We start from the raw sequence: 17,603 nt of genomic DNA on the forward strand, positions 1-17,603 counted from the left end.
TGGCCTGCAGACCAGAGGTTCCCTGCGGCTGATGCAAACTATTATAGGTTTCAGACTGGAATAGTCCATTTTTATTACTCCTAAGAGAATCACATGTTCAGGCACACATTTCCAATCCTTTTTATCATATGAAAATTACCATTGTCAGTAGATGGCACTATGTTTCTTCTGTGTAAATAGGCTTTTATGGGATACATTTTTATGTATATTACTTGTATTCCAAGCCTCATCCATATTTTTTAGGTAATCTGAAATTGAATAATCAATTCTTCTAGTGTGTAGCTGCTATTTCTGAAAATGACTTTTTATGCGCAAAGTAACAATTTAGAGTTATTTTTAGGAAGTGTACATGTCAAAATTGTAATTCTGAGATATTTAGTGTATTGTCACTTTAGTGGATGTAACCAGCTATTAAAAAGGTCTGGGGGGGAAGTTTGTAGTTTATCTTATTCCAGGTGCTCTGAATATTCAGCACACCACATATTGAAAAAACATTTGCAGCACAACCATGGTACATTTTAGCTTGCAATTAATAAAGCAGTAGTTCACTTACAACATTGATATAATCTCTGGTGTGGGTTTAGAAGTAATCACATTATTAGTCTTATAAGGCTTCATTGATGAAAATATTGGGAATTGCAAGGAGTACAATTGCAACTAGGTGTTTGATAAAACTCGTATATCTTCATCAGAAAGTGCTAGTTGTGAACAGATTAGCCAATTTCTGTATACAGCTGCGGCTGAGCATGTGAAGTTAGTAAGAAGTAGATAACCTGTCTTCATTAAATGAAGAATCTTCAGACACAATCTGCAGCTCCTTGAGACGAACCATTGGACTGTTGGCAGTGTTTTATTTTCAGAACTTTTAGCATATTGGACTTGGCATACTTTTCAGCTCATTCTTTGATGACTGAGAGTCCAGATACTATGGAAGAGATTTAGTAGGCAATAAGTTTGCAAATACTTGGAGCTCATTTATCCTCTGAATTTTTAAAAAAGTTTTTGAACGCACTGCCAACATAATTTCATGCTTTCCTTCCCAGCTAGCAGGTTGAGAACATTATTCACAATAAGCTCAGATGTTCAAGGTTCATTCAAGAATGCATATTGTGTTTATATGTGTTTGATTGTAACTTTAGAAGTGTTTAATAAAAAACAATAAAAAGAATGCATATCATTGTTATAGAGAATGTATAAACCATTTATGCTCCAAACACACTTTTCTCGTATGAGGTTGTTAAAAATTGGAAGTTTTGAGATTATTGTATTTATATAAATATCCTTGCGTGCTTACCTATTGCATGTTTTCACCTTAAATTTTCACTTGCCTGTTGTAGCAAACAAATATTAATGAGAACTTGAAAAAGTTATAGTGGTTGCAAACAAATTGATCCTTTGTAAAACTAGCACATTTCTCTCTCAAATGCCCTTTCATTCCTCATAGACATTAATTTGTTGTAGTTGCCTTTCTAAAATAGTTGTTCCATCTAAAAGTTAACTAAAAATACTCAGTGTACCAGTCTGTTATAACAAGTGGATCTCTTCTCTTCATTAGGAATAGTTGCAGCTTGAGCATTGCCAGTCTTGTACAAACTGGAGAAAAGGAACCATAGAAGAGATGCAGTAGGGAGACAAGGCACAAGTTGTCCTATAGAAAAATAACTACCTTAAAAACTCAGTATATCTACCCCTGAAATCATGTTGCATTTGGGTATTTCTGCAGTGCAGTCCCTACCTCATGTTGAGAACGTTATCTTTGGTGGGTTGCGGAAATCTTTCTCTTCAGAACCGCTGGAGAAAAGCACAATACTTCACTCTCTCTTCCACATCTCGCCTACTGTTTTTTGAGAGAGATGGCTTATCTTAACAGTGGGATCTACCTTTTTCACTGATATGGAAAGCTTTCCAAATTCTCCTGAACTGTAGTTGCTGAAAACAATAGATTGTTCTTGTCTTATCCTGGTAGTCCTCAAAGATTGTTTTAAATTAGCATTTCCATATCTAGGGGGATGGGATTCTAAGTTTACCCATCTAACCCAAAACACAATTCTCCTGCCGGGGGGGGGGATTACACCTGTGTTGGCCCTTCACTTTTTCTTTTTTTCTTCTTTTGAGTCATAGCAATTTGTAAAATCAGTTGGCTCGTTTCTCTATTCTGACTTTGCCAACAATTCTTCATCTTCTGTCTGTTTTTTCATTCATCTTCCTGTTCAATCCCTCATCAGTCATTCTTTATATCAGACCTCAAACAATTTTGTATTCATACAAATTGTTTCTTATAAGTACTGAATGGACAGAAGACTAGATTTAAGGCCTAAACAACAGAGGAAAGCAGTGGGCCTTTGTCTTTTAATGTAATTCTGTCACAGCTACATATACAGGGTCTTTGTATTTCTGATTCCTTTCCCTGCACATCCTTTGCTGCTTATCTCTGCAGTCCTTGCTCCCAAATGCTTTTTTCCTGGCCAAGCATTTTTTTTGATGTTTTGGAGGTGTGCTGAGGGAAAAGGGATATCAGTTGACAAGCATGTGTGGAAAAGTTTAGTCTGCACATAGCCCTTACTGTTTAGAGTGGCACCCAATGCTGTCCCTTCCTCCACTTTACACATGTTTTGGGTAGACCTACATTAAACAGACAGGCCTGTTGCCGTCACATCTAGTTGGTGCCGCCATTTTGGTGTACCATAATAACCTTGCCCCTCCTTTTTTTTAAAAAAAAAAATAGATCCTCTTTTGTGGGATGGAAATACTCACTGCAAAGCAATTCAGTGACTGATAAGGATTACTTCAGCTTCTTGTTTTCGACTCTTACAGGTAATCTGTGTGAATTTAATAAATTTGCTTTCAGCATAATGCTGTTGAATTTCATTTAGGAAAAAATTACAGCATGAAGTAGACTGAAGCTGAGTATCCTTTGTTGCTTTACAAACAATGACTAGTCATCAACATAAATGCTAGAATTTTAAGAAGCAGCTGTTATAAGCGATAAAGTGCATCTGTGAATGCTTTCTATATTCCCCCTGCTCCCACTGGATTTTAGCTACCTTCACTTTTTCACGGGAGGGTTTCTCATTGGGCAGCATTTGAACAATCTGGCTTTGTTTCCTGTTTTATTTTATTTATTTTATTTTATTTTATTTATTAAATTTATATACCGCCCGACTAGCAATAGCTCTCTGGGCGGTGAACATAAAAGGCCTCTTGAGACATTTTATTTCCATAAGGTATACTTTTGCCCTGTTTGTAAAGCACCTGTATGTTTTAAACTCACTTGCCTAGCAGTAAGCCCCATTAAATTCAGTAGGAATAACTACATGGTTAGGATTGTGCTGTTAGCAGTACTTTTTTGGGTAAAAAATTAGATGCCGGTACTCATATTTTGATAAAAGTGCTGTGGATACCAGCACAGAATGGCTGGCAGTGGCAGGAAAAAAAAGATGACAGTTTGCCGTACTGATGAATACTGTCACAAAAAAAGCACTGGCTGTTAGTATATAATTTAAAAGTTCATTGTAAGAACAGAATGTCTTTAAAATTGCAAAATATGAGTAGATAAAACTAAAAATTCCTAGTCCCTGTTTGCCTCAGTTATGTAATTTGCTTCCATTTTTAATAACACGGAAATACAGGCATGGGGTAGGATCCAAAGACTCATGAAACTAATCTCATGAGCCCTGGGAAGCTTTTTCCCAACCGCAGCTCCTCATGCCAGATTATATTTTGAAACTGAGGGATGTTTCAAACTATATAGGAAGCTCAGCTGTTCAAATTTGGGGTGGAATCAACAATTGGTCTAGCACAAGCTCCTTGCAGGAACCTAACTAGCAGGTATCCCCGCCATGCTAATAATTGACTAAAGCTTATTATTTACTAAACCATATGCAAAATGCACATGCATTTGTTATCCCATTCAAATCATTGGGACTTGTAAAGCACATACTTAATGCTGTATCTCTTTGAAATTAATGGGGCTTATAAGTGCTTAACTTGGGCCATGCCCAGGTTGTAATAGTACTAACATACTTTCCTCATTATGTTTGAAGATTTATTTGCATTTTTAAGCATAATTCTGATTTTGACTGCAGATCTTATATATTTTCCTTTGTATTTCATATATATGAAGTTGGGGATAGAATGCTTTGATGTGTTGATAACAAACATATTATAGAAGAAAAATAACTGGACAGTATTTCACTCTCGAGTTTGCTCCTAATTGTATTCTGTGTTAACTTTTTCCAGGCTTTTCCCGCGAAGAGTTGACTAACCTTCAGAGTATTAGAGGGAGACCACACATAAGCCAAACCCAGTTCTCTCCTGTCCAGCTCTATTTGACAGATCTGGATCAGTTTTCATACCACTGGGCAGTGACAGAGGTAATACTATCTACACTGAGAATGCCAAGTATTATTTACTGTTAAGCTGTACTAAAATAGTAGTGAACGCTGTCTAGGAAGTAAAAATTATATGCATTATTCCCTGACTAAATTGCTCATGGGAGCAACAGGATGCCAATAGTGTCTGAACCTGAATATTGCTTATTTCAGTAGTTCCTGGGTAACAGGCACGGATAACACTGCTAAGGTTTTTGCTACTTTTTGCAAGATCTGTTGGCCTGGGCAACTGCTTTTTAGCAGGGTGAATTGAAAAACTTCCTGGCCATCAGTGGGTATCACCTAGAAACTTGGCAAAAGATGGTGCCTGTGAGGGTGCATTCACATGATGCTTCTACGCGGCTTCTAGTTTTTAGTTTTGAATTTGATATAAGCCTAGTTTTGAATTTTCACAGGCATTATCCAAAATTTGCACAGCCATTTTTTATCACATACTGGTAGAAAGGGAATTCATCTTGTTGGACTGATTCCCTTCAGAAGATGAGGAAAGGTGAGCTTCCAAAGAGAATTAATGACAAAGTCCCAGCAGGGCCCTCCATAATGGCTTTTCCCCTTGCAATGTGTTGCTACATTTCCTGACTGCCTTATCAGTAGAGCGGAACTTTTCTTCTCAGTGTCAAAAGGTATTCAGTCTCACATTACAAATGGAACCTGCTACATGAGGATTTTTCTCTTACTTTATTTTAAGAATTTATATCCTGAAATGGATTTCAGGATGGTGTACATAACATCTTCCTGCTCTGTATACCTTTTTTTCAGCTTCTGTTGGATTGTTTGTAATTTCTGCCACAACTGTATTGTGTTCAGATGTGGCTCTTCTGTTATGAGTGGCATTGGATTTAGAATTTGAAATTACTGGGCTCAAACTAAAGATTTTTATTTACTTTTGTTTCCAGAAATATCCTGCAATCCACATTTTAGAAGTGCATGAACCACCTGGGCTTTATTCCAGGAAGCAAAGACTCCAAAAATACGGATAGTTAGGCTATTGTATAATCAACAACTGGAGATATTTGTAAAGTACACTTACTCTCATTTACTTTTTAAAAAGAAGCATGTGAAAGGCTGTTTTTCACTTTTCTCCTCAAACTGACAACTACAGCAGACAAAGTAAAGGTAATGCTCCCTATGCTGTTAGAAGATGGCAATTATGACTAGACCCATTTCCAGTTCTAAATCCAGTGCCACTCTTCTTAACAGAAGAGCTACATCTAAGCTCAATGCAGTTGTCTCCAAAGCTACTACTAATAAAACACAATAAATGAAGCAATTAAAATACAATTAAAATCAATATGAATATTTAATGCGGACATGCCAGGGACCACCTGAATGAAGCTCACGGACCGCAGTTTGAGAACCACTATTCTAAATGATAGTGGGATCACTTGATTGGGGAAGGAATCTTTATTGGCGAGTTTTCAAATGATAAAGTGAGTTCAAGGTATGTAGCATTTTTTGAACAACCACAAAAATGTGTTTGTGGAGTGCAGTCTAAAATTTGGAGAAAGCAATTGCAGTTTAGAAGTAGTGAACCTGTACTTTTTGTAGAGAAGTGTATGCTGCTGCTTTGACTTGCTCACTCTGACATAGCAGTTGTTGTCTTACAACTATATTATGAACACACTTGATCCAAAACCTTTCTCTCATTTCCTTAGCCATTGAGGAGACAGGAGTATCTATCTATATCTGTCTATCTATATATAGAAGTATATTATACAGCCACAAGAATGGCTGTATACTATAGCCAGCATGGATTTTTCACATTCCGCAATGTTAAATTGAAAATACCCCTCATGCCATTCTGATGCTTCCCATAAGCTCATTTCAAAACAAAACGTTACAAAACTTAATAGTTCTAAACTCGGAAACGCTTGCTTAACAACCCTTTAAATTTTCATGGTGATAACCAAAACAGTCAGAGAGAATAGAGAGTTCAAAGTCAGGGATCCACTTTAAACAGTCATAGTTTCCCCCAAAGAATCCTGGGAAGTGTAGTTTGTGAAGGGTGCTGAGAGGAGACTTCTATTCCCCTGAGAGAGCTCCAGTGGCAGAGTGGTTTAACAGTCAGCCACTCTTGCTTTTTGCAATAAAAACAAATATAAGCTTTTTCGATTTCTTTCCTCCTTAATTTTGTGAGTGAAAGAGAAAAGCCATAACTCACCTAGAAGTTCTTCACAGCTGATTCATTGACAAATCTCTTTTTTGCTGCACCAATTTAAACCAAGTGAAAAAAGAAAATAGAAGGATGCTTATCTGCCTGTTAAAGTCCGTTTTTCTTTAAAGAAAAGATAAACGTGTCGCTGTAATCAGCTAGAGCTTGATGAAAGTCCGTCCGGCATTGCAGTTTGAACTTTCTCTCATAAATAAATGAAATCCAGTCCTCCCCACAAAAACAGGCTTTGTGGTTAATCTCTACGTTTCTCCCTGACCGGGAGAAAATCTTTACCAGTCAAAAAGAGCGTTGTGACTGATTTTTAAGCTGAAAAAGCTTCTTCTGAGACGAGAGCTCGACTTAGAGCAGCACAGGCAAAGCAACCCTTCCCGGAAGTCCGATATAACCCATTTTTTAAAGAACCACAGGGCACTAGCTTATAATGTAATTTTTCTGAGCACATACACATATTATTTTGGGCTTTTCTAAATCCTAAGGAAGATAGCAAGGTAAGTAATGCTGTAAGTGTCAGCGTAAATGGTAATTTGATTATGATGTGTGGGGTTGATTCCCAGTTACAGACAGTTAGCCTTGATTAGCACTGGATCTGTGCTCTCAGTATTGTAGCCAGGAACCAAATTGATCCTTCTTGGAAGATGATGATCCTTCACATGGGTCATGGCTGCCACCTGGTGGCAACAGGCAAGAAAAACAGACTTGTGGAAGAAGCTAACTCCTTGTGTGAATTCAGTCCTTTTTTCCCTGGTCATCACCTCAGGCAGCAGCACTGTCTTCATACTCTGTTCAGAATTGTTCTATAAAGTTTGTTTTTCCCTATCTTTGCATCTCCTTTGTTGGTGAGCGCCTGCTGTCCCCATTTTTTGTGTTTTCTTTCAGTCATAACCTCTCCTCTCCCCCGCCCCCCCAGCTGTGGCCGTTTGGCAGCCGTGGCTCCTGGCCTTTTCTTTTGAGGGGCTTTTTTACTGACAGCTTATTAAGTACTTTGTATTGCCTGTCCTTTTGTGTTATGTCAAGTCTGTTTCTTCCTTCTGTATGCATCTTCTAAAATTAAGGGGGAAACCCCTCAGTTGTGTTCTCCCTTTCCTTCTGTCTCCTCTCTCCCCCTACCTGTGGGCTTAGAAGGGACTGTTTGTGCTTGGGGGGAATTAGTGTCCCTTCCCGCTTTGCTTTGCTTCACTGCCGCCCCACCCTCTCACTGTGTGTGTCCATGAGGGGAGGTGACGGCTGCTGCTCCTCTTTTCACCTCTCTCGTAAGGATGGACTTGTCTGTGACTCTCCCTAGTTCTCCCCAAGGCAGGTCTTCTCATCCAGTCCAGCCCTCTGTGGAGCCTACCATGTCAGTGGCTGGTATTGAGCAACAAGAAAAGGCAAAGGAAAAAATCAGAGCACCTAGTAAAGTTGCTCTCCCCCCCCCCCATCAGGGAGCAGGCTGAGGCCAAATCGGATGAGGTGAGGGCTTCTAGGAGATGCTGGTCCTTGGAAGCAGACCATGATTCACCTGCTTGGACCCTTCCTCAGTCTCCAAGTGCTAATTTATTTTATTTATTTTATTAAATTTATATACCGCCCCATAGCCGAAGCTCTCTGGGCAGTTCACAACAGTCATACATCAAATACAATAAACCAAATATTTAGACAATTTAAAAACAACTTTAAAATTTTTAAATTCTTTAAAAAGTTAAAACAATTTTTAACACATACTAAAATGCCTGGGAGAAGAGGAGATTTTTGACCTGCCGCCAAAAAGATAATAATGTTGGCGCCAGGCGTACCTCATCAGGAAGATTGTTCCATAATTCGGGGCCACCACTGAAAAGGCCCTTTTTCTTGTTGATACCCTCCGAGCTTCCCTATGAGTAGGCACCCGGAGGAGGGTCTTCGATGTTGAGCGTACTGTACGGGTAGGTTCATATCGGGAGAGGTGTTCCATCAGGTATTGTGGTCCCGAACTGTATAAGGCTTTATAAGGGACAATGAACTCTCTGGGAGGTGCTGTATCATTAAATTGAGTATCCTGTGGGCTCTGCAGCGGATTTTAATGGTTTTGATGCCTCTACGGATCACCCACACTGCCACATGGGGGGGGGCTCTACTTTTAGTGCTTTATCAACTGTTCTCAGCAGCAACCTTTGCTCAGCAACAGTCATCAGTGCTGCTTTCTGCCCATGCTATTCCTCAGCAGCATGCTACAATGCCACAGATTGCATAAGTAGTTGCCCAACCTGTACTGCAGTAACAACTTTCTGTTTGGCAACAGCCCACGAGGCCCTGTGTTGCCCAAGTTGAGTCTGTTTCACAGACTCTGTTCCCAGGCACCATCTTCATTTCCAACACCTTCTGATCTCCTTGCCCAGGTTAAGGATTCCTTACTGGGGGCTTCTCTCCTTATCCTCCATACTCTTTGTATGCACAGTATTCTTTCTCTTTGCAGCCCTTTCATTGATGCAGGCCCTCCAGGAGGAGCCATACGTTTTCCCACCAAGGCTGGTCCAGGAACAAATTCCACTCTGGTTCCAGTTCAGCAGGGAAATTCTCATCTTCCTGCGCCGTCTCCAGACCTGCTAGGCAGCAACAGCAAAAACAATGGTGCTCTTCTGCCAGTGAGGAGCCAACTTCTTCTGTTTTCAGATGCCTGGCAGTTGGACCAATTGGCCTACCGCATCGAATTTGTTGTCCCCCCACCTCCCAGGTTCCTTTTGTCAAGTGTGTCTCCTGTTTGCCCTCTTAAACAGGAGGCCATTGTGGAGGCGGTCAAGCATCTTCTGGACATTTAAGCAACTAAGCCAGTCTCCTCAGGGGACTGCGTCTTGGGGATTTCCTCCATCTTCTCTCTAGTTATGAAGCTCAATAGGTCCTAGAGAGCTATCCTTGACCTGAAGTTTGCCAGCAAATTTGTCTGCTACAAGAAATTTAGAATGGAGTCCCTGGTGACCATCAGAGAAGTGCTCTGCCCTCAGGATTTCTTGGTTTTGATAAAGGTTTGCCTTCACCAACATGTATTTCCAGTTCCATGCAATGCCATTTATTTATTTATTTAAGTAATTTATAGCCTGCCATCTGCTCCCAAGACCTCTTGTGAAGGTGAATTCGACTTTTCATCAACAAGAGAAGCCTGTTTTACCTACCTTTTGTTTTAATACAGTGCACTCTCGTGAACAGAGATGGCAGTGTCTTGATGTTTGTAGGGCTCTGCAGGTATACATCGTGTGGACTAAGTCCCTCTGCCAGACTGATTAGCTTTTTGTTTCTTCCACATTCCATGGGCAAGAAGATACCCAGTGTTGCCCTGTTCCATTTCTTATGTGCTTACAATTCCTTGGGTATTCCAGTACCTCAAAATAGTACTGGCTATTCTGCCAGGTCTGCGGCAACTAATGTAGCTTTTTTTGGGAAATGCCTCGTTTAGTGGAAGTGTGTAAAGCAGCCATATTACCATCTTCTAATATGTTTTGCCTTACTATAAAATGACTCTTACGAATTTTCAGACATGGCCTTTGGTTGCAGGGTTCTTCAACATGTCTTCGTAGATAGCTCCTCTTATCACTCACATTTTGGGTCTGCAGTGGTATGTCCCATGTGAGGTGTCTTTGTCCTTAGAGAAGGGAAGATTGGCTTCTTACCTGAAGTGTACCTTCTCCAGGATGATGAGCTTTCATAACCCTCCTTTGAAATGATATCTGTTTGAGATTGTTGGTTGCTGTCTAATTTGGACTACGCCTTGTTGAAGGGAGAAGCTTTGGTGTTCTAGATGCTTGTTTTATCTTGAAGTTTGTTGGTTGGTTTGAATGGGTTCTGGCTGTATTTCCTGGGCTTCTGGCAGTATTGGACTGGAGTCTTGTGAGCTCTCATGAGAGTTGGTTTCTTCCTCCAAAAGCTTGTTTGTCCTGCCTGTGGCCACCAGATGGCAGCCATGATCTATATGAAGTCTCATTCATCATCCCTGAAAAGGTACCTTAAGGTAAGAAACCAATTTTCTTTTCTGTAGGCAGCTCTGTATCTCTTGAGGCCTCCTGTCTACAGGTTTGCTACCTTTTCAGATTGTAAAGTTATCATTTCTGTAGCACTGTTCAGAAATGTTTTAGAATTTCTAGAATGTACAAAATGTTTTAGAATTCTTACTTCAAAATGTTTTAGAATGTACAAAATGTTTAAGAATTCTTACTTCAAAAACCCAGAAAAAGATGTTATCCTTCACCTATGAACATAAAGTATTGTAAGGGATATTTGAACTCTTTTTTCCATTTGGTATGGGAGTCATCCATTTGTGTACTGTATATCTCTCATTTGCCCAAGACAGGGGCATGCAACTTGATTGTCTTCCCGATCCCCCGGTTGACTCCTCTTCCAGTTCAAGCAGCAACCAGATATTTCTCCTCCTCTCTCTCACTATTGAAATGGAGACTATAGACCTTGCAAGCCGCAGAATCAAGTCTGCAGCCAGAGTCTTCCCTTTGCTAAGCCCAGTATCACGCAGCCTAGGCCTGGCAGATCATGAAGTCTTAAGCCAAATATTGATACTGACCAAGCTGCAGGGTGTGTGTGTAGGAGACTCCAGCAGTTTTTCTCCACTTCAGGGATGGAGGGCTGGGCCCTGCACACTATTATGAAGTACCCCTGAAATCCAGCTTTTGCTATAAGAATAGTAGCTTGCACTTAAGAAGGGAAGTTCTGTTTTGGCAAAGAGAGAGCTTCCATCATAGCATGTCATGTATCAAGTTGAGTTGCAACACCACCTGCAAGATCCATTGATTGCTGTTTTCCTGACAATTTGGGGGGGGGGTCCAACTGGCAGGCCAGATCCTGAGTTCTCCCACCCCTGGAGGGCAAATTTGACAGGTGGGTGGGACCACCTACCTGTCAGTCTCCTGACACCACCATGACGTTCATCAGTGACTTCAAGTCCTGCTTTTTATAGTGGTTGGCTGTGCTATAGAGTCCCCATAGGGAGCACCATAGCGCAGTCAGTCCCAGGAGCCCTCAAGTCAGTGCCCATCAACTGATTGTGAAGTGTTAAGCCAAGATACGATCGCCTAAAATGTCACTTCTTCTTTCATTCTATCTTCCTTCCTCCACAGTTACTCAAGAAATTTCAGTGGCATGAATCTTCTGTCAGAAAAGTCCCCAAATGCATTTTTAGAAGCCATTCCTTAAAGATATGGGACAAACTTTTCTTGCTGGCACCATTTTAAAATGTTTAACACCTTCCCTGTTTTATTCTAATTGTTAAGATCAGATTTGTGCATCTAGTTGAGCTCAGAATTTGGGGAACTTCTCTGCAGGGGAGGATTCTTCTCCCAAGGATCCTCACTGTGATTACAGTTTATGACTCTTAGACTTTCAGCTCTAGGCTTCTCTCAGGCTTTCTAAACCTCTCTAAACTACTTCCTAAGCCCACTGTCTGACTTGAACTTGTAGCTCTTCATTCAGCTAATCAGCCCTTTCTCTTAGCAACACTCTTTCTTTCTCACTCTCTCCTTGGCCAGAGTCCTCAGCTTTTTATTCCCTATAGCAGGTCCCACTTTAGCCAGTATTTGTGTGCAATTCTACCCCCTCATTGGCCTTACAATTGTGATCTGATATAATGAGGAAGAATGCCCACCAACTGACCAATCACAACATGTCTATTTTTATGCCGTTGTGTATGTATTATAAAGTCAGGAACCTCACTCCCAAAACTCTCCTTGGTTTGACATGTAAATCTTCAGCTGGGTCAGACCGGAGACCTACCTCTGATCCCAATTTGCAACACTGGGCCCACTTCACATTTTCACATTTGATTTATACTTAGTAGTGCTAATAATGCAGATTACTAACCCTAAAATGGCAATTCAGAAAGCAATATACAGTAACTTAGCATTCTTACTAAATAAAAGCCAGTGATATTTACACTTGATCTTAGCCAAAGGGTAAGAAACTATTGGAAACGAGTTATTTTCCCCCCTTGCAATTTCAGTGGCATACTTGGGCATGTTTGTTCTTCCAGATTTCATTCCAGTGAGGGATGAAATTAAGCTAATTTGCAGCTCATTTCCTATGGCTAAACTGTTTTTGTTTTTAGAGACACCATTGTTCTCAACAGCAAATGGATGGTAACTTCACTTGCCAATTCTGGATATTCTAGTAATCCAAAACTTGTGGTAATGCTAGTTGCTGAAATTGCGCTTTTAAGCTTGTGCCACAATAGAGCTCAAGAATAGTTTCTGTAACTCGTATCTTAATTCTAGTGACTGTGTCTGCAGTGAATAGTGATCGTATCCACTATATAGCCTCACACAAATACATACATGTTGCATGACATCTCCATTGATTGAAGCAACATTTACTTGTTCTTCCTCAAAAAACTGTGCTAGACACGTATCAGTGGAATTTTCTGATTAACGTCTCAACCAGAGTTTCAGTATCTTTTTTTGAATGCCTCTATTTCTTAACAGTCAAAAATTGTAAAATTTCTTCCCTACAGTGAGATATTTTATTTGCAGCTGAACATACCTGCAATGTATGCCAACTTTAAAAGGCACAATGAATTGCCAAATAAAGAAGCCTATGCTGAGGATTTATTTCTCAAGAACCCTAGAACATCATGTTGAAATTCAAATAACCTTGTGAACATTTTTCCTCATGACAGTCTAGTTCTTGGTGTTCAGAACCCATTTATTTTCAGGCAACTTGATGAAATTGGCCTTTGATGAAATTAACAATTTACACACTCCCCCCCTAGAGTATAGAACTTCACCTATATGTTTAGAAGCTAGTACTTCTCTGTGGAGAAAGCAATGAATCCAAATTGCATTTGGAGCAACTTTGTGAATACATTGGATCAGTCCATTATTCCTTTCTGTCATAGTTGGAGCAAAGTTTTCTTGCTCAACAACTTTGATGGCTTCAAACTTTCATTTGCTATCATCTAACTGCATTTTACACACTGAGTTATTGGCAAACTGTTTTCTTCAATACATGTGAACCCATATGTTGGCTTTCTCCTTTCCAGGTTTTTTCAAAGGGATTCAACTTTCCCTCATATTCTGTATCTCTTCTTGGTTTCTATTCCTTTTACCACCTCCTTTCTTTCTCTGTCACCTGGCACTGACTTTTTCTGACTCTACCTTCTTGAACTTTTTGCCCCAACGCCTGTCTTGCCCTGTCTTTATCTCTTCTAACCTCCTGCCTTCTATCTGCTGGCTTCTTGCACTTTCTCAGACCTTTCTCTGTTACCACTCTGTCCCTTGTCTCACCTGCTTTCAAAATCCTCTTATCACTAGCTGCTTGCCTGTGCTCTTTTCCTCTCTGCTAGCATCTTCTTCTACCTTCTCTTTAACTACCTCTTTACCTTCTCACACATCACAATCCTTTCTCACACCTGCTGTTGTTGCCTTTTCTATAGCTTTCATAGCCATTCCATCCCACTTCTATGTACAGAAAGAAACATCTGCAATTCCCTCTTCACCTTCCTCCACGCACTAAAATCTACCCCCCCACACACAGAGCACTCAGCACAACATTCTTCCCTCCTTGTAGCTCAGCAGAACACAAGCTAAAAAGCAGAGTGCTACTGAGCAGCTGGCTGAAGTGGGCCTACAGTCTGATGTCCTGAAATGGGAGTATGTGAAATGGAGGAAGGAAATGGAAGCAGGGCCACTTGAGGCATTAGGAATTTGGTACTGAGACCTGTAAATCGAACCCCTCCTCTGCCCAGCAAGGAGCTTTTCCCTGATCCCGCCCCTATTTCAGGTTGCAGGGAGTGGGGGTGAGGATGACTTGGCATCCTTGCTCCCTCCAACTCTTGCCTCCTCCAGGCACCAGACTCCTGCTGCCACTTCCTGGGCCCCTAGTTGCTGCCATGATAGCGACTGAGTGATCTCACCGCAGCTGACATTTATGCATACTAGTTCCTGCATAGTCCATTCTAGGAGAAGTCTAAAAAGCCATAGAAATAGACTAGAAAGTGAACAGTGTGCCCCTGATCCCTACAGGCATAGCTGTAGAAACGTGGGGCATATGGATGGCCAGAAATATGTATCTTATTGAAAAAGGTTCATGCCTTTCTCCTGCCACATTGCAGCATTTATGGAAATTAATAAAATTACCATATCATCAGAAAAATGCATCCTACTCCAAACACCATGTGTAGTGCTTGTTTGGTCTGGTCAACCTTAGCTGGAGTCCAACATGGTAGTAACAGCTTCATCGCAACCCACCTGGTGTGGCCTCACAACCCTCTTCTGGGTCCTGACCCACTGGTTGAAAGATGTATATTGTAAGGGGCCCTGGGTTCCTACTAGGAGGAAGAGCAGGATATAAATCTAATAAATGCATGACTCGGGTCCCCCTCTTGATACCCTATGGATAGTATTCAGTGCTAGTCCTATTCAGCGTAGACCCAGTGAAGTTAATAGACATGACTAACTTAGGTTAATTAATTTCAGTGGGTCTATTCTGAGTAGCACTTAGTTAAATACAACTCTATATCGCCATAGCACCCAACTGAAAGTCACCAAAGTTTACAGTTAACTCTTCATAAGCAACTAAATATAAATCCCAGTATACATTTTTAAAACTTTACCTCAGAAACAAGATGATCTTGCCACAATTCTCAGTGTGGCACTCCACTCTCAAGCTACATTTAATCCCTTATTTCTCTGTCCCTCGTTTCCTCCCAAAACTTTGTCCAGAATATCCTCAGAAACTTCCCACCCACACTTCTCCCTGGTATGCTTGCAAACCTCTTCAGGTCTCTCCAGTGGGTCCCCCCACCAGCAGCCCACTGACTGTTTTGAGGTCTCCAGAACTGAACTCTTCCTTTACCAATGATCCCCACATCTTCCTCATGTATTAAAACCACCTAATAATACAGTAAAAGAGAGAGATTGTATGTAACTTGTTCAAGTACCACAAGATAAATTCTGTCTGGCCCCAGCCTCCAAGCTCCCAAGTACCAACAAGTAGTAAAGGATCCTGTAGCCCATTGGATAGACACAGGGACCACAGAACTTGTCCCTCTAGAGCAAATTGTTGGAAGTTTATTTGATCTTCATAGTCATAATGGCAGTAGACTGGCATGCAGTTTAAAATCAAGTACCTGAACATGCTTATAAAATACTGCAAATTCCATATGGAGATGCTAGTCTATAAAAGAAGCAATTCACAGTGGGGACTTCCTAGCCTCAGTGGACTTGGCAGAAGTGTACCTGCATGTACTTTTTCATCTAAATCATGGCAGGTTGCTTCACTTCGCCTGTAAGGACTGACTTTATCAATACAGAGAGCGCTGCTGTTTAGCCTCAATGTGTCTTCACTAAGCTGAGCATCTGGAGAACATTCTCCTGTATTTGCCATCTGTTTCAAGCCTGACAAGATCTCCAGACTACCCTAAAAGGTTGGACCAACATGGCTTCCTCAGTAGTCTTCTCAAAAGTAATCCACAACAAGCTTATCAGATAAACCACCTTAGAGCCACCGACGAAGGCCCTGGGGTTACTAACCCCGTACTTTGAGTCCTCACGATAAATTAGGCAGCCTCTTTGCTCCTCCAAGCCTGGTCAAGAGAGGTCATGAGCATAAAACGAGTGCTGAGTTCACTAATATGCTGCCTAGATGTAGTGCCTTGGGCAAGATTCCACCCCAGAGGAGATAACCGACAGAAACCATTTAAGGGTAGTCATACTACTCAATGTCAGTCTCTTTGCTGGTGCATGTCTGCTCATAATCTTACCAGGGCAATGCTACTTAGATATCCAGCAAAGGTTATTATAATGACAGATACTAATCAAGGTGATTGGGATGCCCACTGCCAGGACAACGCTACCACCCTGGCCCTCATAAATAAAAAAGAGGCATCAGAGAAATCCCTTCACAAAGAGGCCTCTCATCTCCTGATGTGGACCAATCCAACCTATAATTATAGCGTATCAGAGGCAAACTGACCAGATGGCAGACTTTTTTAGTAGGAAATCATTCCAGCTCAGACAATGGAGCCTAGATTCATCCACCTTCCCTGTGATCCAGTAGTGGTTCAGGAGACTGGTGATGACTTATTTCAGGATTGGGGACCTTTTTGCTCCATGAGCCAAATCCTTATCAGGTTGGGCCTTGAGGGCCAAATTTGACAGGTGAGTGGGGCTGCCCACCTGTCAGTCACATAGTATCAGGATGATGTCATATGATTGACAGATGCCCACCTGTCAAAATCCTTTGTGTGGAGTTCCCAATTGCCTGACAGCCAGCTGGCTGGTGGGCACTTAGGAACTACAGCAAAAGGAGCGTTGCTAGCCCTATACTCAGTGCTTTGGGAAATACAAGTTATAGGGCTGGCAAAGTGCTCCCCATGCTGGCAAAGATTATAGGGCTGGCAAAGTTCCCCCTGGAAGGTGCATGCAATCAAACTGAGCAGGATTTAATGTCTGCTTGGCACACATCTCCCAGGGGAAGGGAAGCTGATGATTAGGGGTTAAATTCTACTGCCTTGGCTGCAGACATCTGTTCCCTCTGAGGAACAGGAGTGCACAGCCAGTGCAGGATTTGTGCCCATCAGCTAACATAATGAGTGATGTCAGTTGGTGGGTGGCTGTGGTTTGGGGGAATGTACAAAATTGGACTCAGGCCAGAGGTTTTCCACCCCTGACTTTTTTGCCTTCCTAATAAAATTGAAGGCAGAGACTGTTCTAAGGCAGATACTAGGCATAAGGAGCAGAGGTTATAGATGTTCTGGTGGCTTCCTGGTCATGTGTGTATGCCAGCATGCTGTCCAGTTAGGTCCACCAGGCCTTGGAGGCTGGCCCACCAGATTGTTTTTGGCTAACTGTATCCATTTTTCCCAAGCCTGATGTCATATATCATGTCAGGCACAGTAAACGTCAAGATGCAGCTAAAGGAATAGAAGAATTGGGAGCACACTGCTCCTGGTTCTTTCCTTTGAAGTTGGATCACCTGGCATCATGGTAGTGGTGGACGATTGACGGGTGGATGGCCCTGCCCTCCTCTCAGTGGCCCATGGGGTAGTTCTGGATGCAGCACGTTAGTTTGATCCAGTTCTACACCCTTTC

At 41.4% G+C, this 17,603-nt stretch overlaps 1 protein-coding gene across 4 annotated transcripts in view; it reads left to right on the forward strand.

Annotated features, from left to right (window-relative positions):
• Positions 1-17,603, forward strand: part of TEX10 (testis expressed 10) — an 83,730-nt gene that overhangs the window by 49,248 nt on the left and 16,879 nt on the right. For 2 of the 4 annotated variants that reach the window (XM_061589725.1, XM_061589722.1), the window contains exons 10-12: positions 2,726-2,814; positions 4,240-4,373; positions 10,439-10,522. In XM_061589725.1, coding sequence (XP_061445709.1) covers positions 2,726-2,814; positions 4,240-4,373; positions 10,439-10,522 — 307 coding nt within the window. The remainder of the gene's footprint in view (positions 1-2,725; positions 2,815-4,239; positions 4,374-10,438; positions 10,523-17,603) is intronic. The other 2 variants (XM_061589724.1, XM_061589723.1) reach the window with 1 other exon arrangement.

The sequence above is a fragment of the Rhineura floridana genome, chromosome 11 (assembly GCF_030035675.1).
Source record: "Rhineura floridana isolate rRhiFlo1 chromosome 11, rRhiFlo1.hap2, whole genome shotgun sequence".
NCBI classification, from domain to species: domain Eukaryota; kingdom Metazoa; phylum Chordata; class Lepidosauria; order Squamata; family Rhineuridae; genus Rhineura; species Rhineura floridana.